Source organism: Leucopleurus acutus (genome assembly GCF_964270905.1).
Source record: "Leucopleurus acutus genome assembly, chromosome: 8".
Lineage (NCBI taxonomy): Eukaryota > Metazoa > Chordata > Mammalia > Artiodactyla > Delphinidae > Leucopleurus > Leucopleurus acutus.
The window spans coordinates 100,755,867-100,778,222 of record NC_139151.1 but is presented as its reverse complement, the minus strand read 5'-3'; the positions used below and the strand labels follow the sequence as shown (position 1 = coordinate 100,778,222).

The following is a 22,356-nucleotide window of genomic DNA, read 5'->3' as shown; positions in this document are numbered from 1 at the left end:
TCCTCCTCCGCGGGTCCCTCTTCCACCGTCCTGTGAATGTTGCCAGTTCTCAGGGCTCCAGCCTCCCCTTTCTGCCCTTCTCACCCCGCACACTCGCCACCACGTCATTCACACCCACCGTAGGTACCCCCACCTCTACCACTCTGCTGAGCTGTAGACCCTCCTCCGCTGGAAACCTCCACCTGCAAGTCCAAGGGCACCTAAACCCAGCACATGTGCATGGAGTTGATCACCTTCCCACCCACAGCTGCTTCTCTTCCTGACTCCCCCGCTTAGCTCCATGGCCCCAGCCTGCTCCTCCAGTCTCCTAAGCTAGAAACTCAGGAGTCACCACACAGCAACCTTCTCCCCTCACATCAAGTCTGTCCCTCCTAGGCTATCATGAAATCCTGGAGCTTCTTCTCTCGAAACATCTGTCCAAGCCATCCCCTCCTCTGCAACCCCACAGCCTCTGCCTCTCTCTTCCAAAGCTTCCACCAGCCTCCTAAACGGCACCCTGTCCTGACCAGCCTCAGCTTCTTCCAGCAGCCGAGCCAGAGAGAGCTTCCCAGAATTCAGTCCTGACCGTGTCACTCCCTACCAAGCACATCTCAGGGGTTTCCTTTCTCATTCTTATCTGAGCTTCTTATAGACTCTTGTGTTTTATCCCAGACCTGCTGAAACAGAATATTCAGGAGAAAAACCAGGACTTTTCTTTCTAATCATCATCCTTGGGCATAACTAAGCAAGGCAAACGTTGTGCTAGCGATTCCCAAACTGCTGTGGGAATCATTTCAGAAAGTTAATTTAAAATAGACTCCCAGGGCTTCCCTGGTGGCGCAGTGGTTGAGAGTCCGCCTGCCGATGCAGGGGATACGGGTTCGTGCCCCGGTCCGGGAAGATCCCACACACCGTGGAGCGTCTGGGCCCGTGAGCCATGGCCGCTGAGCCAGGGCGTCCGGAGCCTGTGCTCCGCAACGGGAGAGGCCGCAACAGTGAGAGGCCCGCGTACCGCAAAAAAAAAAAAGAAGACTCCCAGGTTCACTCCCTTGGAGATTCCAACTCAGTGAATGTTGAATGGGAGAGAGTTTTCCAGAGGATTCTGCATAACCAGGGTGGGAACCACGAATCTACAAACAGGCAAAGGACAGCTAATTTGAGCATGGCTGTTAAAGCCCTTAGTGCTTCAGCCTGCAGTTGGCTGTCACCACTCTCCCAAGCTAGTGTGGTCCAAAACCACACTCACCATGGCGTCTCAACTGAGTGGCTATACGTAATGTCCCCTCTAGCCGGGTGGCCCTGTCCTCTACGGGCGTCACATGAATGCCTGCTTGTGCTTCAGTCTCAACTCAGACGAAGCCTCCAAGAGGCTTTCCCTGATCTCTTCTTGGTTAAACACTTTGTCTGTACTCCACAGGGCCCAGGTTACAGCTGACCCACAGCCTTTACCTCAGAACTGTGATTGTTTGCACATCTGCTTCCACTCCAATCGGTGAAGCCCAGAACAGTGGCAGTCTTTTAGTCCCCTTTATGTCCCAACACATAGCACATTGATTGGTACTAAGAGCAATGGAAAATGTCAGTTCCCTCCCCGACCCGCAGGTAACTGGCTAGAGGCCCTGGGGAAAGACCGAGTCTGGTGGCACGGGGGCTTGACTATGGGGTTAAGGCCTGGGTCTACATGGCAGCTCCACTGCTGTGTCCAAGAGCAGAGGTCCCTTACCCTATAAATAAGGTCCCCACAATCCTCATAGACGTATCACAATGACTCAGAAAGGAAAAAAAAAAGTGAAATCTTATTTAACTGATTATCTCATTTAAACACAAGTGTGCTTAACCCTTAAGAGGTGGTTCCAGTGCTTAGGAGGCCAAGCATGTGGTCCTCTGGAGACTGGAAACCGTATTCAGGCAGGGTCTTGTTCACCCTGAATCTGGAAATGAGGATGGTACCAGGAACAGAGCAGTAACTCAAAAACTGTTTGTTGAGTGAATGAATCGCAGAGGTGCCTTTCTGTGGAAGCCACCTGCCCTTGGCCCTCTGTCCCCATTTCAGGTGAGTCTTGCTGTCAGCTCCGACTGCCCTGGGGAGAGGCATTCTGGCCACTTTCCTCATCTGTGATAATAAGGGTGAGAATTCCTTCGTCATAGGGTAGCTGCAGGGCTGACGAGACAGCTTCTATGACTGCATCTATGTCCTTCCGTCCTTAACGTGGGCAGTCAGGGAGAAATACGTAATGGTACAGTTCTTGCAGATCTCAGAGAGCCTGCAAGTTCATGTTCTCATTTGCTTCTCCACAGCACAGAGGTCAGAGTATTACCAGGATTACTCAGCACCGCTGGAAATTTGAATGTCTTCATTTAATTTTTGGTTTATTCATTTTATTTATTTATTTTAAGCCACTACTTTTTTTTTTTTTTTGGCTGTGTTGGGTCTTCGTTTCTGTGCGAGGGCTTTCTCTAGTTGCGGCGAACAGGGCCCGCTCTTCATCGCGGTGGGCGGGTCTCTCACTATCGCTGCCTCTCTTGTTGCGGAAGCACAGGCTCCAGATGCGCAGGCTCAGTAGTTGTGGCTCACGGGCCCAGTTGCTCCGCGTCATGTGGGATCTTCCCAGACCAGGGCTCGAACCCGTGTCCCCTGCATCGGCAGGCAGACTCTCTGCGCCACCAGGGAAGCCCCATTTTAGTTAATAAAAAACAATATGGGAGGAGTTACTGTTTAATGGACAGTCTCAGTTTGGTGTGATGAAAAAGTTCTGTAGATGGATGGTGGCCATGGTTGCACAACACTGTGAAGTACTTTACGCCACTGAACTGTATGCCTAAAAATGGTTAAAATGGTAAATTTTATGCTATGTATACTTTACCACATTTTTTTTTAAGTGTTAAGCCCACAGCAAGTTGCAAAGCACACAGTCATGATGAGGCTGCATCTGTAGCGACCCCATGATGCAAACTGTGCATCAGAGGGGAGGCCAGGAGGCCCAGGGAGAGGGGGAAAGGGAGGGCTGGAGCTGGGACCCTGGGAAAGGACCAAGGAGGGAAGGGGTGGGGAGCCTCAGGAAGAGGAGAGGCCCAGATTAGACGTGGGCCAGAAGGGGAAGGGGCCTGAGGAGAGGAAGGCAAATCCCAGGCAGAAGAGAGCTCAGGTCCAACTGGCAGGTTGCAGAGTGTGTCTTCTCAGGAACTGAAGTCTCGGAGTACATGCCCTGTGCACGCCTTCCCTCACAGCCCTCAGGCCAAGGGTCAGCAGACAAGGACTCGACATTAATTTGGGGCATCTAATCCTTTTGATCTGTCCCTTACATCAAGACACCCTTAAGACACCCAGTCCCGACCCAAGCCCCATCCTACAGGAACGAGTGTTCTTTTCCCTAAGAGGGCCAAGCTCAACCTGAGGCTGTGAGGCCAACCTAAAAATCATTATGACTGCAAATCCTGCGGCTCTGCCTGCAAAATAAATACAGGATTCCAACGCTTCTTACCACCACCAAAGTCTGGCCTTTGCCCTCAGTTACTGGGAGGTGATATCTAGGCCCCTGGAATGTCCTCCTGCCTGATAGGAGTGTCTTTGTTAGTCTGGGGCCTTCAGACATCAGTCTAATGATGTGATTTATTATTGTTTTTTTAATAAATTTATTTATTTTGGCTGCGTCAGGTCTTTGTTGCTGCACGTGGGCTTTCTCTAGTTGCGGTGAGCGTGGGTTACTCTTCATCACGGCTCGCGGTCTTCTCATTGCAGTAGCTTCTCTTGTTGCGGAGCACAGGCTCTAGGCACGCGGGCTCTAGAGCTCAGGCTCAGTAGTTGTGGCGCACGGGCTTAGCTGCTCCGCGGCACATGGGATCTCCCCGCACCAGGGCTCGAACCCATGTCCCCTGAATTGGCAGGCAGACTCTTAACCACTGCCACCAGGGAAGTCCCTAGTGATGTGATTTATGATGAGGGCGTTGGGACACGGGGCATCTGGAGGGGCTGGAGACTAAAGCTATTAGCCAGAACCTCCGGGAGGGGCTGGAGAATAAACGTTAGCCACGTGGGCATATGTGATTAAGCCCCAAGAAAAACTCTGGACACCAAAGTCTTAGGCAAGCTTCCCAGCTTGGCCACACTCTGTGGGTTATAGTCAGGAGGTCTGTGACAGGACTCCACTCCACTGGGAAAGGACCATCAGACGCTTCACACTGGGACCCCTCCCAATCCCATATGGGTCCTGTGCTTCCGTCCTTGGTTTTTGAATGTGTATCCTTTCTCTATAATAAAACCATAATCTTAGTGCTTTCCTGCGTTCTGTGAGCCTCTCTAGCAAATAACCCACTGATGGTCATGGGGACCCAGAACTTGCAGCTGGTGTCTGAAATGAGGGCAGTCTTTTGGGGACCATGCCCTCCAACGGTGCAGTTTGCCAACTGTTTGTCCCCCCCCCGCCCCCCCACTACGTGCCTTATTATACCCTTCACCACCTGCCCACCCCTTGCCAACCAGACCTCATCCCTGGGCCTCTCCACCTCGCCCCCACCTCATTCCTCACAAGAGTCAGGTGTGCTCCCACCCAGGGCCCTGGAGAGCTCCTTCCCAGACATCTAGCAAGTTAACTCCCTCCCTTCTTTCAGACCTTTTATTCAAATGTCACCTCCTTGGTGAGGCCTCCTCTAGCCCTCACCCCAAACTCCCCCCACGCCACACACCTACCTCTTTCCCTGCTCTACCTTTTCCTCTTTGAACACTACCACCGTGCCCACCATACGCTTAATTTTATACATCTTCTTTCTTCTCCATCTCCTCACGAGAATATAAGCCCCAAGGAGACAAGGATCTTTGTACTGTGTTCCTTCCTGTGACCCCAGGCATGTGCTGAGCACACAATAAATTCTTGTTGAATGAAGAACCTGCAGCATCTTTTAGAAGTACCTTTTAGAAAACAGGCCACCCCACTCCCACTTTTTCTCCCAGAAAGGTGAAGTCTGCAAAACAGGAAAAGTGACCACGCTTGGCTGGAGACCACTGCTGAGGAGGTGGTCAGGAAGAGTCAGCAGGAGCTGAGACCTCCGGGCCGGGTGGGAACCGGGATGCTAGTTCGTCCTGACACCACCTTGCTGTTGTGACCTCGACAGGCCCCTTCCTCCCTGGTCCTGATCACTTGGGGGGGGTCCAGTGGGGGAGAGGGGAAGAAGGGGAGAGAATTTCCTGCCGTTGACAGCGGGTAGAGGGAAGAGGAGGCCATACCAGGTAGGGGTGACTTTTATTTGAAACCAGAAAACACGCTATTTTGGGGTTCATCTGTAACAGTTAAAAAAAAAAGAAGAGAGAGAGAGAAACCAGAACTCAAAGGGCCTGCGGAGGGGAAGGGAAGGGTAGTGGGCCCCGGTCAGGCCAGGTAGGGGAAGCGGAGCAGCAGCCCCTCGTGGGGCTCCAGGTTCAGGTGCTCCAGCTCAAGAGAGGCGCCCTCCTTGCGGCCTGGCTGTGTGCTGAGCAGCAGATCCACACTGGCTGGCAGGCTGGCGCCGACAGGCAGACTGGAGGCCCCCAGCCTGGCAGGCTGGCGCACATCCCCGAAGTTGAGCACTATGAGGAAACGCTCGCTCTGGTCCCACTGCCGGATATAGGCGAAGAGGTCGGGCCCTGAGGAGAGCGCGTGGAAATCTCCGTGCAGCAGGGAGCGCTCCTTACCCCGCTGATCACTCAGCCATCGGAACAGGGAGAGGAGCGAGCCAGGGTCTTCGCTCTGGCCCTGCAAATGGTAAAGTGGTAAAGATACAGCAGAAAGGGGTAGAGGGCTCCCTGGGGCACGAACTCCCACCGGCCACCTGCCCTCACCCCTTGCCGATCAGGCCCTGCCCATCTAAAACCCTTACCTTCACAGTCATGGTGGTGTTTACAGGTCCTGAAGTGTTGGGAAAGCTGGATTCATCCCACAGCATGACCGGGGCCTTCACAGGCTAAGAGGCAGGGAGAACAGGACTTGGAAAGACCTGGGCCGCTCTCCAACTCCTCCTCCCGCTTCCAGCCCCACAGAAGTATAACGTCCCCCACCTCAGGGCCTCACACACCCTGTCCCCTAGCCTAGAGGGCGCTTCTCCCGGACAGCCACAAGCTAGCCCCTCACTGCCCACCGGTCCCTGCTCAGGTGCTTCCATCGGGTTTCCTGTGGCCATTTGATATAAAACCACCCACGTCCCCGCTCTCTAGGCCCCTTACCCTGCTTTCTTGCACATATCAGCACCTGGCATCTTTATCAACATGTGCTTACTATCTAATTTCACCACCTCCAGCTCTTTTGTGCACCGCTGTATTTTTGTTTCCTCCACGCATAGCGTACAGGAATTACTGCATAAAGCTTTGTGGAATAAGTGAATGACAGGTTCTATAAATAGCAGCTTAGGTGTCAACCTCCAACCCTGTGGCTAAAGCTAACCGGGTGCCTTCATGGTCTTACCCCACCAAGGCACTCGCTGCATGTACTTCTCTTACTCATCTGGTTCCCCCACGCAACTCTGAGTTCCTGGAGAGCAGAGCCTGACACGGAGTACCCGCTGCCCAGTGAATGAACGAATTACCGAGTGATGGCTACCATACTGAACGCCTACCAGGAGCCAGGTACTGCATTTTAAAATACGCCCTCAGGGCTTCCCTGGTGGCGCAGTGGTTGAGAGTCCGCCTGCCGATGCAGGGGACACGGGTTCGTGCCCCGGTCCGGAAAGATCCCACATGCCGCGGAGCGGCTGGGCCCGTGAGCCATGGCCGCTGAGCCTGTGCGTCTGGAGCCTGTGCTCCGCAACGGGAGAGGCCACAATAGTGAGAGGCCCGCGTACCGCAAAAACAAAACAAAACAAAACAAAAAAATAAATAAAAATAAAATACGCCCTCATTCAGTCCTAACTACCCTTATAAAAAAAGTAGTATCACAGCAGAGATGACCAAGAGTCAGAGAAGTGAAATATCCTGTCAAGGCCACACAGCAACTGCCCAGGTGGCTGACTAGCAATCCAACGCAGGTTCCTCCCCAAGTCTCTTGCCGTGCACTGCCAGCCACAGAACCACCGTGACGGATGAATGCAGCCTCCCCCACTGTGCTGGGCAGGCAGCAAGCGATACCTGTCCAGGAAGGCCAGCTTCCTCTAGGCCAATCTCGTCTCCATAGCTGAAAACTGGGGTCCCTGGCAGGGTGAAGAGCAGCAGCTGGTAGAGTCGGAGGAGCTGAGGTGGCACGAAGGAAGTCAGGAGCCCCGACTGAGACAACTGCAGGAATGGAAGCACCGGTGAGCCCAAGGCCCGCCTCTGCCTCCACCTTCCAACACTCCTTTCTTCCAAAAGGCCTCCTGCCCCCTCTCCTACCACTGTGGTACTCACACTCCAGCTGCACCAGCGGCTGCCAAAGGCGTCCAAATACTGGGTGACCAGGAAATTTGTATGCTTCCCAGTGAAACTGGAGGTTGACAGGTAAGAGCTGGTCAACAACAGGTCCTCGGCGGATTCGAGCAGGCTGAGGATCTGCTGAAGGTCGGAGGAGTCTGTGCCTGCGATCAAGAGCCTGCACAGAGCAGAGCAGGAGTCAAGGGTAGTACAGGACAAGAAAGGAAGAAGGTTTTCTGGACTAGGACCTCTGCTTCCTGGGGCTAACACTCCGCTGAGGGGTTCCCACAAAGGAGCTGAGTTAGGGGAGCCAGGGTCTGGTACCCACCTATCTTCACTGAAGCTCTTAGTGATATTCTGCCACTCCGCCAAGAGTGAAGACGCATCCTAGAAGGAAAAGAGCAGAGGCGAGAAGCAGGGCACACTACCAGGCCCCGGCGGGTGCTTCTGTTCTCACCCAGGCTCTGCTTCTCGCGTGGAAAGGGTACTCACTGTCAGATTCCCCACATCCCGAACCTGGAACCCATCCACACCAGCCTGCAGCCAAAACCTCAGCGCTTCCTACAGGAGGGAGGCAAAAGAACAGAGGAAAGAATCAGCACCCACGCAAGGGCTCAGCCCACACGAGAGCTTGCCCACCATGCACTCCCCCGTGGCCTCCGGAGCCACTTGCCGTGAACGGTCTCACTTTCTTGCCGCTATTATAAACCTGGAGGTAGCCTTTAGTTCCCTTCCATTCTAACCTATCATTGATTCTCTTAGTGATATAACGCTTTACTTCTCTACTCCTCCTCATGGTGAATCACAAAGCTTTACCTTTTTTTTTTTTTTAAGCTTTACCTTTGACCCCTACAGAAAAGACCTATGAGAAAAGTGTGTTCATACATGTAACTTCATCTAACACTTAGCATGTGTGGAATGCTGGTATACTCATTTTACAGATAAGCAAACAATGTCAGAGACGAAAGGAGGCGTGCCCAAGGCCACAATCACAGAGCAGCAGAGATGGGAGCGAAAGTGCTAACCAAGATCCCAAGAAGAGCATACTTACTCCTCTCCCAGTTTCCTGGAGCCTGGGGAGGGTGTAAGTAAAACAGCTAGTCAGAGCCAAGACCAAGGATAAAAAAGTGAAATTCAAAGCACAGCCCCAGGGCAGTTTAGCCAAAGATTTGAAAAGAGAAGCCAGCTCTGCAGAACAGGCCCAGGCCTGAAGCCCTGGCATTCATGGGGCACATGACATGGAACCCCACTCCTGCTGCCCCTCTCTTCCTCTTTCTCTCTGATCCATGTGCTCTCTCCTCTAGTCTCCATCTTCATCTGAGGCTACAACACCTCATGCCACACCATCTGAAAACATTCCCTTCTCAGTAACTTTTGAAGGGTCTTCCAGCAAGTAGCAAGGAATGAACCGAATGACCCCAAGAGTCAACTGACATCAGTCAACTGGGACAGCAGAATTCTACCTCAGAATCACGGCTGCCAGCAAAGTGTCAGAGTCTGCCTCCATTTTTGTTCTACCCTTTCTGAACTGGTCAGTGTCCTGGAACCCAGGCATTAGGAGCTGGGATGACATTCAAAGCCCCACTCCCAGCCTGCAGGGTACAGAGTTCGAGCCTAGGCCTTCAGAGTAGGCAGATTAGAGAGATAAGACTAGTTGGAACATCAAATCCCAGGGCACAATAAAGACCTGTGAACCTTAGCTTCCTCATTTGCAGATTAGGGACACTGACAGGGACCTTGTTTGGTTATACAGGGGATTAAAGAAGGTATATAAAGTACTCAGCATACTCCCAGACACATAGAAAGACCCCAATGCTTACAATTTCAGACTGGGCTCCACTCCAAAACACATCAAATAAGAAAAGGGAAACCAGACAGGACAGAATTCCCATAGAGAAAGGGCTTCCTCTCCCAAAAGGAAGAAAATTCACATCTGAGAAATTCCCTTCCTGGCACTGTCACCCTCAGAGTCAGGGAAACAAGGAAAATGAGTGGTCAGAAAAGGAACAAACAAAAATAGGGGTGCAATGTTTGCCTATCCTTCTGCCTGTGGGAGGGAGCCTGCTTGGCTCCAAGGAGCAAGGGGCCCCTTGGCTGGCACCCGGCTACGTTTATAGAACTCACTGTGAAAGGACCGAACAGCCCCAGCATCCCGCTCCCACATGCCATAGGCACCAACACACTCACCTTCACTTTGGCGGCCACAGTGTCAATCTGAGTGGAGTGGAACCACAGGTTCTGGCCCTTGTAGTTGGGAGTGAGGTCTAGGATGACCCGGATGCCTAGAACAATGGAGGGGGAGGCAGTTGATAGAAAGACTCTGGGGGGAGGGGAAAGGAGGAAATCAACAAATGTAAGTCGGCAGAGTATTTCCTACCTATTGGTACAAAAGCTTAGACTTGAACCCTGGCAAAACTCATTCCATTGAAACAGAGATATGAGCAAATGGCAGGGCGGGAGGCGGGGGTAGGGTAGTGTAACAGAGAAGGCTGAGCTTACGAGGCCCTGGGCCCCTCACCCCCAAGGCAAACCCTGTTCAATGTAAGAAAAGATTTTCCTTGGATTTTTTTTCAAAAGGATCCACTCTTTTACAAGTTTTAAAACCACTGATTTAGCAAAAACCTACATTTTGCAAATAAGAGCACTGAAGCCCAGAAGTTAAATAACTGCACATCCAAGTATAGAAAGGCTCTGAACCACCTGACAAGTCCATTTTAGGCTGAAGCCTAACAAACCTCCCGTGTACCTGCCTTAGGAAAACTCTGAGCCACCCAGCAATAAACCAGACAGTAAAGCTATCCGGCCTCTCCTCTGGCCAGAAGGCCAAGCCCTTCCTAGCTGCTCGCGAGCTCTAGGACACCCACTCTTTTTCTTGGCCGATTGCAGGAGACTGTCAAAATCTTCCTTGGAGCCGAAAGTGGGGGCGATCTGTTCCAAGTTGGTCCCTGTGAGGTCATCCTTCTGGTTCTGGTGAATTGGGCCCAACACAAAACCTTTTACCTTCAGGGTGCTCAAGTAATCAAGCCGCCCCTTCAGGCCTGAAATGGAGAAGCAGAGTTTAAAGTGACGCCTCCCTGAGGCCCCTGATCGCTCCTATTCTCCCCGAGACGAAGTTGGGGGGGGGGCGGTTTGGCTGGATCACGAGAGAAGCTGTTGTAATGAGACTAGAACATTGCTTCAGAAACCGGCAGCGATAGGCTACTGGCGCCGGGAGGGGGGGGAAGGGAGCATGCTGAGTCAGCCACCCTCAGGAAAGAGGGAGTGGGGGGCGGTTTCCTTCGAAGAAAGAAGGAGGGGCTACGTCCCGGGGGGCGGTCACCAGTACCAGGAAGGGTGGAGAACCACCTGGGTCAATCTGGGCACAGGGGTCGAAGCCGGTGACCAGTTAAACCAGGGGAACGTGGGGTGGGGGTGGGGGTGGGGGTGGGGGAGCCCCGGACTCACCCACTAGGTCGCCTGCGTCGCGGCCCTGGAAGGCCTGAAGGTCGCCAATGCGGTAGAGGGCGCCCTTGTGCCACCAGCTCATTGCGGGCAGCTCGCGGCAGCGCGGCGCCCGAACGATGATGACCACGGCGCCCGCCAGCATGCCCAGCCAGCCGAGCCAGAAGAGCAGCAGCAGCGCCCAGCGGGTGCGTACCCAGCCGGGCCTGCCTGCCACCTTCAGCAGCTCCTCTTTAGACAGGCCTGTGAACTTGACCGCGGCCGCCGCGTCCGCCTCGTCGTCGGCCACCTTGATCTTCACCAGACCATTCTTCTCGGTGCCGCCCGCCACGGCCACGGCCATAGCCGCCCCCGACGCCGCGTTCATCGGCTGCTTCTCGGGTTCCAGCTCGTTCAGCTCCACTTCCTTCATGTCCACCTCGGCGTCCTGGCTCATGGTGCCTGCGAAACCGGCAACACGACGCAGCCTGCGGTCAGCTGGTGGCTGGATAGCTGCCCGGACCTCCCGGCCCCAGAACAGTCTCCCAGGTTTCCGTGACTCCGCTCAGCTTCCACGACCGCGTCTGCGGCCGGGAGGGCGCGGTCTCTGGGACTGGGCACGGGAGCCCCGCCCCGGCCCGCCCCTTAAAGTGGAACATCCTGGATTGCTCTTCCAGGGACTGAAAGGGTGGACGGCGGCCGAGGGAATAATATTGGGAACTCGCTTCCGACGGCCGTGTGGTCCAATTCCTCACCTCGAACAGTCTAGCCCTAAGGTTCGGACACAAAGAAGGCTGAGCACGGAGCCACCTTTAGGTGGGCGGGGTCTGTGCTTTGTCCTGCCTCAGGTCCCCGCTGGTCCCTCGCGCTGCCGGAAAGTGGGCTAAAGGGGATATCCAGCACCGCGGGGGGGTCCCGAGGCCCTTCTTTGCCCACTCCGAAGGTTTGTGACTTCCCTGGACACCACCCTCCATTTGCCCCTGGCCCAGGGCTCAGGCCACCGCCTGGTCTTCCCAACTTCGCATGGCCACTTGTACTCTCAGAGCCAATCAAACTCAACTCAGCCCTTTCCCCCACCAGACCTTGTCTTCTCAGGCCTCTGGGACTTGGCGCTAGACCTCCGATTCCCCGCAGGGCTACTCCCACTCTTTCAAGATATCTTGAATTTAGTTCAATTAATTCATCATGCGGCAACTATTTACTGAGTGCCCGCTACAGTACTGTGCTTTATTAACTTTAGTGAATTAACCCTAATCTAGCCTTCCCCATGATATTTTATGATAAATCTGTTTGGACAGGACAGTTGCTGACACTCCCCATCTTACCCTACCCCACCCCCACTTTCTGGCCCCAGGATGTCGGGCAGCTAGGAATCTGACATCCAAAAGAGATGGATGGACAGCCTCGGGGCTGACAACATTCTGGGGCTGGGCCTCAGTTAGAGGCCCCCACCTTTTCCTTACACCAGATCAGAAGATTGCCATGGCCAGAATGTTCCCCTCCTTGCAGGGCCTCCCACACATTAGCCCAATCTCCCCATGGTGCCATGGTTCCCTTACCTCCCTTACCCCTTCACTATGCTAGGCCTTGGAGGCAGCTGGTACTGCAGAAGCCTTGAAAACCACCCAACTTCTCCCCACAGAGGTCCTTGGATTGAGAATGAGACAATTCACAGCAGGGACTGCCGGACATCAACACCATGAGGTGCCAACACTCTCAGGAACTTCTTGTTCCTGCGCACTGCCAGCTGGGTTATTTTCAGAGAGGCGCTGAAGGAAATAAGTTCTTTCTCCCTCTCCCACCTGGGCTGGAAGCCAAGATAGCTGTGTATTTGGAAGAAAGCAGAAGCCAAGATCTGAAGAAATAGAAAAGGTACCAAAGGAGAGGCAAGAGAGTGAAAAGGCTCATCCCGTGCCATTCCCCTTCCTTCTTCGTACCAGAGCCCATCCCCATCCCTCACCCCAGGCAAGCGGGTAGAGGTTGGAGTTCAGACCTGTGCTCAATGATGATAAGGAGTCCAGGGTGCCCTGGGCATGCCAACCAGGGGCTGTGAACAGACTTTATCACCAGCATGAAAGCTCAAAGTTAAGAACTGTGGGGTCAGACACTCTCCTTGAGATAGTCCAACATAACACCCCCATACATACACATAGTATCTTACTCACAGCCCCCCATGGCTCCAGAAAGATGAAACAAATCCCTCCTGCATGCGGTAAATAAGCTAACAACTTACCTTCCCAAGTTTATCACCCACCACACCTGCCACAGGGACCACCCTCCAGCAACATCAGCCTTCAAACACCCGTTAGTCCCACAACACACCCAGCTTTGTCAGGCCTCTGCATCTTTGTACATGCCATTCCCTCTGTGTTCTGCCCTTCCTGTTCGGCCACCCTGCCTCATAAGCTCCAATTCCTTCCAGACCTAGCTCAAATGATAGCTTTTCTCAACTCCCCCGAAAGGATTACTTTCCATCCACTGTGCACCTCTCTCTTCTACAATTCACGTCTCATTTGTTCATTACATTTCCTTGTCTGAGTGTCGGCGCTTCAAGACAAGTGGCAGGGGCCTTGTGCTATTTGTTCATGGACGTGCCTGCTCAGGGGTAGCACACAGTAGGCACTTTGTAAGTGTTTGGTAAACGAGTGGATGAACTATTATCAATCAAACCCAAATTGCTCCCTTCTTAGAAATAATTCAACAGAAGTAGCATGTATTTGAAAAGAAATGTGCACCTCAGTGTTCATAGCAGCATTATTTACAATTGCAAAGATATGGAGGCAACCTAAGTGTCATCAACAGATAAATGGATAAAGAAGATGTGATATATACATATATACACACATATACATATATACACACATAATGGAATACTACTCAGCCATAAGAAAGAAGGAAATTTTGCCATTTGCAGCAATGTGGAAGGAACTTGGAGGGCATTATGCTACGTGAAATAAGTCAGAAAAAGAAAAATACTGTATGATATCACTTATATGTGGAATCTAAAATATACAACAAACTAGTAAATATTATACAACAAAAAAGAAGCAGACTCACAGATAGAGAAAACAAACGTGGTTACCAGTGGCGGGGAGGGGCAATATAGGGGTGAGGGAGCAGGAGATACAAACTACTGGGTATAAGATAGACTCCAGGATGTACTATACGACATGGGGAATATAGCCAATATTTTTTAATAGCTGAAATGGAAAGTAACCTTTAAAACTGTATTAAAAATTTTTAATTAAAAAAATAAAATGCAGGGCTTCCCTGGTGGCGCAGTGGTTGAGTCCGCCTGCCGATGCAGAGGACGCGGGTTCGTGCCCCGGTCCGGGAAGATCCCACATGCCGCGGAGCGGCTGGGCCCATGAGCCATGGCCGCTGAGCCTGTGCGTCCGGAGCCTGTGCTCTGCAACGGGAGAGGCCACAACAGTGAGAGGCCCGCGTACCGCAAAATAAATAAATGAATAAATAAATAATAAAATGCAAAAACAAAAGTAGCATGTGAAGGTAAAGGGATAAAAGTGAAAAGGAATTTAAACAACACTGTATGGTATCAAGATGAAGCTGTTTATGTAGGAAAACAAACCAAAACTTGTAACTGTTCAACCAAATAAAACAAAGAATAAATCTGGGTGAAGGAGAGGACAGAAAAGCAACAGGGCAAGACTGCAGAGAAGAGGACTGAAGGTGACTCGACATCCTCAGATCCTACAATGCATGTTGCTAAATATAAAACTTAGTATTTACTATAGAATTTGAAGTATATAATGTGTTCAAGAAGAATTTAGCCTTCAAGAAAAGGCTGGGACAAAGCAAAGAAAAAAGCAGTTCAAGAGTCCAGAGGCCAATAAGGACAAAATAATGAGGCCACAAGCCTTCAGGACTTTACACTCACTCAGAAGATGGGGGTGGGGCCCTGAAGTTCAGAGGGCCAAGTGCACAGAGAAAGTTCCTTTCTAATCCCCTGTTGAAAAAATTCATGTCACCTGTTTCCCAACAAGTGAGGATTACTTGATCTTAGCCAAAAGATATGGAAGTTTTTTCCCCTCGGTGTGTAAAAAAAAGAATTCCAAAGACAGAGCAAAGATGGGAGGATAGTTAGAAACTTAGGAGACTGTCCAACAGACACGGCAACGCTGCCAAAGCTGAAGGCATAATTCCAAAACACCCAGAAAAAAAGCATTCAGGCTCTGCCTCTAAACTACCCATCAGCCTTGAGTTTAGCCATTTGAAAAATGGATGACGGCTGAAGTTAAGGAGCCAAGCATTTGGAAGCCAAAGTGCAGCTGAGATGAAAGCAGAGAAGGAGGCTGACCCCAACCACAGGGGCCCACTTGGCCGCTGTTATTAGAAGAAGCGATGTTGAAATATTACTTTACTACAAATCCTGCAGAAGGGGCACTGGCTGCTGAAGAGAACTGTCAGAGCTGTCTTAGTGAAGGGTGAGGAACGTGACGGGGGATAAAAGCCAGAAAGAGTAAAGGAAACGCCAACCAAAGCCTTCTCTTAGAAGAAGAGAAATGAAAACATCTGAAAAGTATCTCATACTCACAATGGACAAATGAATAACACTGCAGCAAGCCATTCTCTCTAATGCAACCAAGTATTAAAAGAGAAACACCAGAGATACAGCAGATCAAGTTAAGGAAGAGTTAGAGAAGTACTTTTAACATATTACCCTTGGATAGATGACATCATATATTCAATTGATCAGGACTTCCTTGATCAGTTTCTTAACCACTGGTGGCGCAGTGGTTAAGAATCTGCCTGACAATGCAGGGGACACGGGTTCCAGCCGTGGTCCAGGAAGATCCCACATGCCGTGGAGCAACTAAGCCCGGCACCACAACTACTGAGCCTGTGCTCAAGGGCCCGCGAGCCACGACTACTGAAGCCCGCGCTCCTAGAGCCTGTGCTCCGCAACAAGAGAAGCCACCAAATTGAGAAGCCCGTGCACCGCAACAAAGAGTAGCCCCCGCCCGCCGCAACTAGAGAAAGCCCACACGCAGCAACAAAGACCCAACGCAGCCAAAAAACAAACAAAAAAACAAATTCAACTTTAAAAAAAAATAAATCTCAACTTTAAAAACAAAAGATATTCAACTGATCAGAGTCAGAATACTGATCTCATCAAAAGGCTAATTCGTAATAAGAGATTAAATGATTCCTTAAATGATCACCAAAGTACTCCAACGTCAGTCAGCTCCTTCTGCAGTTCTAGTCACACAATACCGTTGGGTATTGTCATGTTCCCCATCTCCACTGCTCCTCAAAACTTTCTATCATCACATTCTTTGGAAGAAAGTCACTAAGTGTAGCCACACTCAAGAGGTATGAGGTTAAGCTCTGCCTCCCAGAGCTGGGAGTATCTTCATAAATTATTTGGGATTTTTCTGTATGGAAGATTTGTCTCTTTTCCCTTATTTATTTATTTATCTATTCATTTATTTATATCAGTATAAGTCAACATATGTATGTATTCTTGGATACTTATTTTATACTTTGGGTTAGAATCCAACACTGTATTGCTTTGCTGCTCAAATTATTCCAGCTTTGGCCACTGTGAGTTCTTTCAGTCTGGCCACTGTGTCCTTTTAATACATTCCCCCTTCCCCCCGCCCTTTTTGTAACACTACTCTGCTTTCTGGCACTGCAAGATGCTCCAGGTTCATCTTGTATATTCTCTAGGGCCCCAGCCCTAGAATCAGCCATTTCTCCAAGGAGTCCTGGTCCCTTTTATTGGAGAATGGTATTAGAAATCAAGATATGGGCACTCGGGGCTTCCGTGGTGGCGCAGTGGTTGAGAGTCCGCCTGCCGATTCAGGGGACACGGGTTTGTGCCCTGGTCCGGGAAGATCCCACATGCCGCGGAGCGGCTGGGCCCGTGAGCCATGGCTGCTGAGCCTGCGCGTCTAGAGCCTGTGCTCCGCAACTGGAGAGGCCACAGCAGTGAGAGGCCCGCGTACCGCAAAAAAAAAAAAAAAAAAAAAAAAAAGATATGGGCACTCAGGTGTCTTTTTTTTTTTTTTAATAAATTTATTTGTTTATTGGCTGTGTTGGGTCTTCGTTGCTGCACATGGGCTTTCTCTAGTTGCGGTGAGCGGGGGCTACTCTTCGTTGCGGTGCGCGGGCTTCTCATTGGGTGGCTTCCCCTATTGCAGAGCACAGGCTCTAGGCACACGGGCTTCAGTAGTTGTGAAACGTGGGCTCAGTAGTTGTGGCTCGCGGTCTCCAGAGCGCAGGTTCAGTAGTTGTGTTGCCCGGGCTTAGTTGCTCCGCAGCATGTGGGATGTTCCGGGACCAGGGCTCAAACCGTATCCCCTGCACTGCAGGCAGATTCTTAACCACTGCGCCACCACGGAAGTCCCTCAGGTGTCCTTTGATGAACAAAAGTTATCCATCAAAAATATATCAGTCTCGGTAATCCGCCTGCCAATGCAGGGGACCCGGGTTCGAGCCCTGGTCCCAGAAGATCCCACATGCCACGAAGCAACTAAGTTTGTGCGCCACAACTACCGAGCCTGCACTCTAGAGCCTGCGAGCCACAACTGCTGAGCCCACAAGACACAACTACCAAAGCCCACACACCTAGAGCCCGTGCTCCACAAGAGAGGCCACTACAATGAGAAGCCCCTGCACCGCAACGAAGAGTAGCCCCCACTCACCACAACCAGAGAAAGCCCATGTGTAGCAACGAAGACCCAACACAGCCAAAAATAAATCAATAAAATAAATTAAAAATATATATATATATCAGTCTCAGGACTTCCCTGGTGATCCAGTGGTTAAGACTCCACATTCCCAATGCCAGGGGCCCAGGTTCGATCCCTGCTCAGTGAACTAGATCCTGCGTGCCACAACTAAAGATCCTGCATGCTGCAACTAAAGATCCCGCAGGCCACAACTAAAAGATCCCACATGCCTCAACTAAAGATCCCGCATGCCGCAACTAAAAGATCCCACATGCCACAACTAAGACCCGGAGCAGCCAAATAAATAAATAAATAAAATATTAAAAAAGCAAATAAATAAAGGGCCTGTATTATTTAATATATATGTATATATTAAATATATATATCAGTTATATATTTATATATTATTAAATATATACATGTATATCAGTCTTGGGAATTCCCTGGCAGTCCAGTGGTTAGGACTCTGCACTTTCACTGCTGACGGTGTGAGTGCAATCCCTAGTCAAGGAACTAAGACCCCACAAGATACGCGGCACAGCCAAAAAAAATTTTTTTCTTTTTTTTATATATATATATATATATATATATATATATATATATATATATATATATATCTCAGTCTTTTCTTGTATACTCTGGTTTTGGGGGTTTTTAGTGTCCTATTTTTTTTTTCAACATCTTTATTGGAGTAAATTGCTTTACATTGTTGTGTTAGTTTCTGCTGTATAACCAAGTGAATCAGCTGTAAGTATACTTATATCCCCATATCCTCTCCCTCTTGCATCTCCCTCTCACCCTCCCTACCCCACCCCTCTAGGTGGTCACAAAGCACCGAGCTGATCTCCCTGTGCTATGCGGCTGCTTCCTACTAGCTATATTACATTTGGTAGTGTATATATATCAATGCCACACTCTCACTTCATCCCAGCTTGCCCCCTCCCCTTGTTCTTAAGTCCATTCTCTGTGTCTTTATTCCTGTCCTCCCCCTAGGTTCTTCAGAACCATTTTTTTTTTTTTAGATTCCATATATATGTGTTAGCATACAGTATTTGTTTTTCTCTTTCTGACTTACTTCACTCTGTGTGACAGATTCTAGGTCCAGCCACCTCACTACAAATAACTCAATTTTGTTTCTTTTTATGGCTGAGTAATATTCTATTGTATATATGTGCCACATCTTCTTTATCCATTCATCTGTCGATGGACTTTAATGTCCTATTTTTTAAATCTTTCCTTACTTCAAGGCCTGAAAGATACTCATCTATATTTTCTACACAAAAAAAGAAAGGTTTTATTTTTGACATTGCAATCCTTGATCAATCTTTAGTTTATGTTTACTTATGGCATAAGGTAGAGAGCCTATCTCATTTTTTTTCCACATGGGTAACTGTAACACAATTAAAATACATATATATATTCGGTCTTTGTCCCTAGTTCCTGACAGAGAGCTCCTAACTCCCTTAGAATCTTGTGGGTGATAGGAATGTCTTTTGTTTTAATGAGGCCACTCTTGGTGGACTTCTAGAAAGCTTGAAGATGGGGGCTGGTTATCAGAAAGTCATGATTGGAAGGTTGGAACTTTCAGTCCCACCCCCCAACCTCTGGGAAGGGGAGAGGGGCTAGAGACTGGGTTAATCACCAATGGCAATGATTTAATCACTCATACCTACATAATGAAACCTCCATTAAAAACCCCTAAATGATAGGGTTCACAGTTTCCGAGTTGGTGAACACATCAGGGTGCGGGTGAGGCGGCACAAACACCCCCACCCCTGGCCCTATGCATTCTTCCATTTGGCTGTTCCTGAGTTGTATCCTTTATAATAAACTGGTAATAGTAAAACGCTGTACACGTCCTCAGTCCCTCAAGGACCCCATTTATTCTCAAATCTACTAAAGGACCCCCAAATCTTTGTTCATCTTTAGTTAGTTCCATATTTCTACTTATTCAAAATTAGTCTTATCTTGCCATTCCCACAATCCCCTATAGCCTCTCCTCCTCAATCCCCCTGCTCAATATCACAGTTCAGTGAGTGACACTGGCATTCTTCCAGTTTTCTAGGCCAGAAGCACTTGGGCAATTTTCTTAGCTCTTACATCTCCCTATCCTCCTTGTCCAGCTAGATGCTGGTATAAACTCTGTAGCCTGGTTAATATAATTACAGTATCTCCACTTAAAGAAAAACAGAAACTTCTCCTGCCTGCTATCACACAGTTCTCTAAACAAGTTGGAAATGGTTCCAAGTCTCCATCCAGACTTAAAATGTGCCAGTTTTTTTGTTTTTTTTTGGTTTTTTTTTGTTTTTTTTTTGCCGTACGCGGGCCTTTCACTGTTGTGGCCTCTCCTGTTGCAGAGCACAGGCTCCGGACGCGCAGGCTCAGCGGCCATGGCTCACGGGCCCAGCAGCTCCGCGGCATGTGGGATCTTCCCGGACTGGGGCACGAACCCGTGTCCCCTGCATCAGCAGGCAGACTCTCAACCACTGCGCCACCAGGGAAGCCCCAAAATGTGCCAGTTCTTGATCCTGCATTCAGTATTTCAAATCCTGTCTTATGAATGTATTTATACAAATAAATATATTTGTATTTAATATAAGACAATGTATTAATATATTTGCATAAGCAAATGTATTAATAAATGAAGCTCTCAAGCACTTTTGATTTTCACAGGCATTCAAAATGGCTAAATGTTACCAGAGCTTTCCAAAAATACAATCCTAAAGACACATAATGAGACGTTGGGATCTTAGATTTCAATATGCACTTCCTGAACATAAACTCTTCCTTCATTCCCTCAAGGCAAGTGACTCGGTATTTGAATAGCTCCACCCACATCTGCCCCTGCTCCTACCTGTGCTCCCTTTTGGGTCAATTATAGGGAAAATCCTCTTAGGGCTTCATGCAGGGAAATAGATGCCTGACTACATTTTTCAAAGAAAATTTTGTATTCAGTAAGGTGAAAAGAGGGTATACAGTGTTGAGAAGTAGACATTTAGGGACAAGTATGGAATGTAATAGAAACCTGAATTTGAAATAACCACTCACTCTGGACCTAAAGTGGTTAATTTCAACAACTCTCTGTAAAATAATTTGGACTACAGATAAACTGAAGACAAATTAAAAATAAAAAAGTAAAATACATCACTAAGAAGGGAAACCCTCTTTTCTATTTCAAAATAGAAACTGTTACACTAATGAAATGCTAACTAGAATGTAACCAATCTGAGAAAGGAAATAAACTTTTTCCTTACAATCAGTGATTACCACAGCCTGATTTTCACAGCTTCTTTTGAACCATTATAAGTCCCCAATAACACATGTTCCCAGAGGTGCTGCAATACCAGGCTGTGATACTGCGATATAAGAAATACGTATTTGGGACTTCCCGGGTGGTCCAGTGGTTATGACTCCGCACTTCCCCTGCAGGGAGCACGGGTTCAATCCCCTAGTCAGGGAACTAAGAACCCATACGCGGTGCGGCCAACAGAAGGAAGGAAGGAATTTGGTCTTCATTCCTCTTTCCCGGAACAAGAGCTTCTAAAACCTTTGGAATCTCTAGAGTAAAGAGTGTCATTTTGTATGTTAACAAGGTGACCTGGGTTGGGGTGGGTGGGTTCCAGGATGAAGACTTGTTGCCAGAAGAACCTGAGTAATTAGGAGTTTGGAACTTTCAGCGCCACCCCTCGGCCTCCAGAGGGGAGAGGAGCTGAAGGCTCAGTAATCACCAGTGGCCAGTGATCACGCCTATATAATGGAAACTCCATACAAATCCTAATCAACAGGGTTTGGAGAGCTTCCAGGCTGATGAACACATCCGTTTGCCAAGCAGATGTCACACCTCAAGTCCACAGGGTCATAAGACTCTGCGCTTGGAACCTCACCCTATGTACCTCTTCATCTGGCTGTTCATTTGTATCCTTTATAATATCCTTTATAATGAACTGATAATAGTATGTAAAGTATTTCCCTGAGTTCTATGAGCTGTTATAGCAAATTCAAACCTGAGGAGGGGGGTGTGGGAACCCCTAATCTTTAGCCAACTCAGAAGTGTGGGTAACTTGCAGATCCACTACTTGAGATTGTTGTGTGAAGTGGGGAACAGTCTGTGAGACTGAGCCCTTACTTAACCTGTGGGGTCTGTGCAACCCCAGGTAGTTTTAGAACTGAATGAAATTGTAGGACATCCAGTTGGTGTCCCCACAGCATTGGAGAATTGCTTGGTGGAAAACCCACACATTAAGTGTCAGAAGTACTCTGTGCAGAAAACATCATGGTAGTTAGCAGTAAACAGGCCATTAAAGCAGATTCTTCTCACAGACCCTCGCACTCAAATCTGGAAATGTTATTTAAGGAAGCTTTTTTCTTACTCATTTCACTCAACAGAAAAGGTACAAAATATCTACGGAAATGTAGACATTTAGAGAGATATTTTTAAATAGCAGAAATCTAGATTCTGGTTATCACACTTCCATGAAAAGAGTAAATGATCTCAAACAAAAATTTGTACTATTGGGCTTCCCTGGTGGCGCAGTGGTTGAGAGTCCGCCTGCCGATGCAAAGGACGCGGGTTCGTGCCCCGGTCCGGGAAGATCCCACATGCCGCGGAGCGGCTGGGCCCGTGAGCCATGGCCGCTGAGCCTGCGCGTCCGGAGCCTGTGCTCCGCAATGGGAGAGGCCACAACGGTGAGAGGCCCGCGTATCGCAAAAAAAAAAAAAAAGAAAGAAAAAAATTTGTACTGTTAAAGGTGCTGACTAGAGACAAAATTAAAACTCAAAAGTCTAAGAAAAATGGATCTTATAGCAAGTTTGGAAAGGGGAGTCCTTTTTCATCCTCAAATTAGAAAGCAGCATTAGAACTGAGTTACCATAGAGCAAGTTTCTTTTTTTTTTTTTTAACACTAAAGAGGCGTT

The 22,356-nt window shown here is 49.2% G+C and overlaps 1 protein-coding gene across 1 annotated transcript; it reads right to left on the bottom strand.

The window, feature by feature from the left end:
- Positions 1-5,205: 5,205 nt before the first annotated feature.
- On the bottom strand, positions 5,206-11,323 carry SLC3A2 (solute carrier family 3 member 2). Its single transcript, XM_082844810.1, has 9 exons — positions 10,772-11,323; positions 10,192-10,365; positions 9,515-9,609; positions 7,820-7,888; positions 7,656-7,714; positions 7,325-7,505; positions 7,070-7,213; positions 5,830-5,913; positions 5,206-5,705 (listed from the first exon to the last, which is right to left on the bottom strand). The coding sequence occupies exons 1-9, from the start codon at positions 11,202-11,204 to the stop codon at positions 5,343-5,345; spliced, it is 1,602 nt and encodes a 533-aa protein (XP_082700936.1). The 5' UTR covers positions 11,205-11,323; the 3' UTR covers positions 5,206-5,342.
- Positions 11,324-22,356: the final 11,033 nt, after the last annotated feature.

Excerpts from the sequence above, each read along its gene's own strand:
- SLC3A2 (XM_082844810.1), bottom strand. The coding sequence starts at position 11,204 with ATGAGCCAGGACGCCGAGGTGGACATGAAGGAAGTGGAGCTGAACGAG. Across the intron at positions 9,610-10,191 it reads GCAATCGGCCAAGAAAAAGA|GCATCCGGGTCATCCTAGAC; the intron begins GTGGGTGTCCTA and ends CCATTGTTCTAG. Across the intron at positions 7,715-7,819 it reads GGGATGTGGGGAATCTGACA|GATGCGTCTTCACTCTTGGC; the intron begins GTGAGTACCCTT and ends TTTTCCTTCTAG.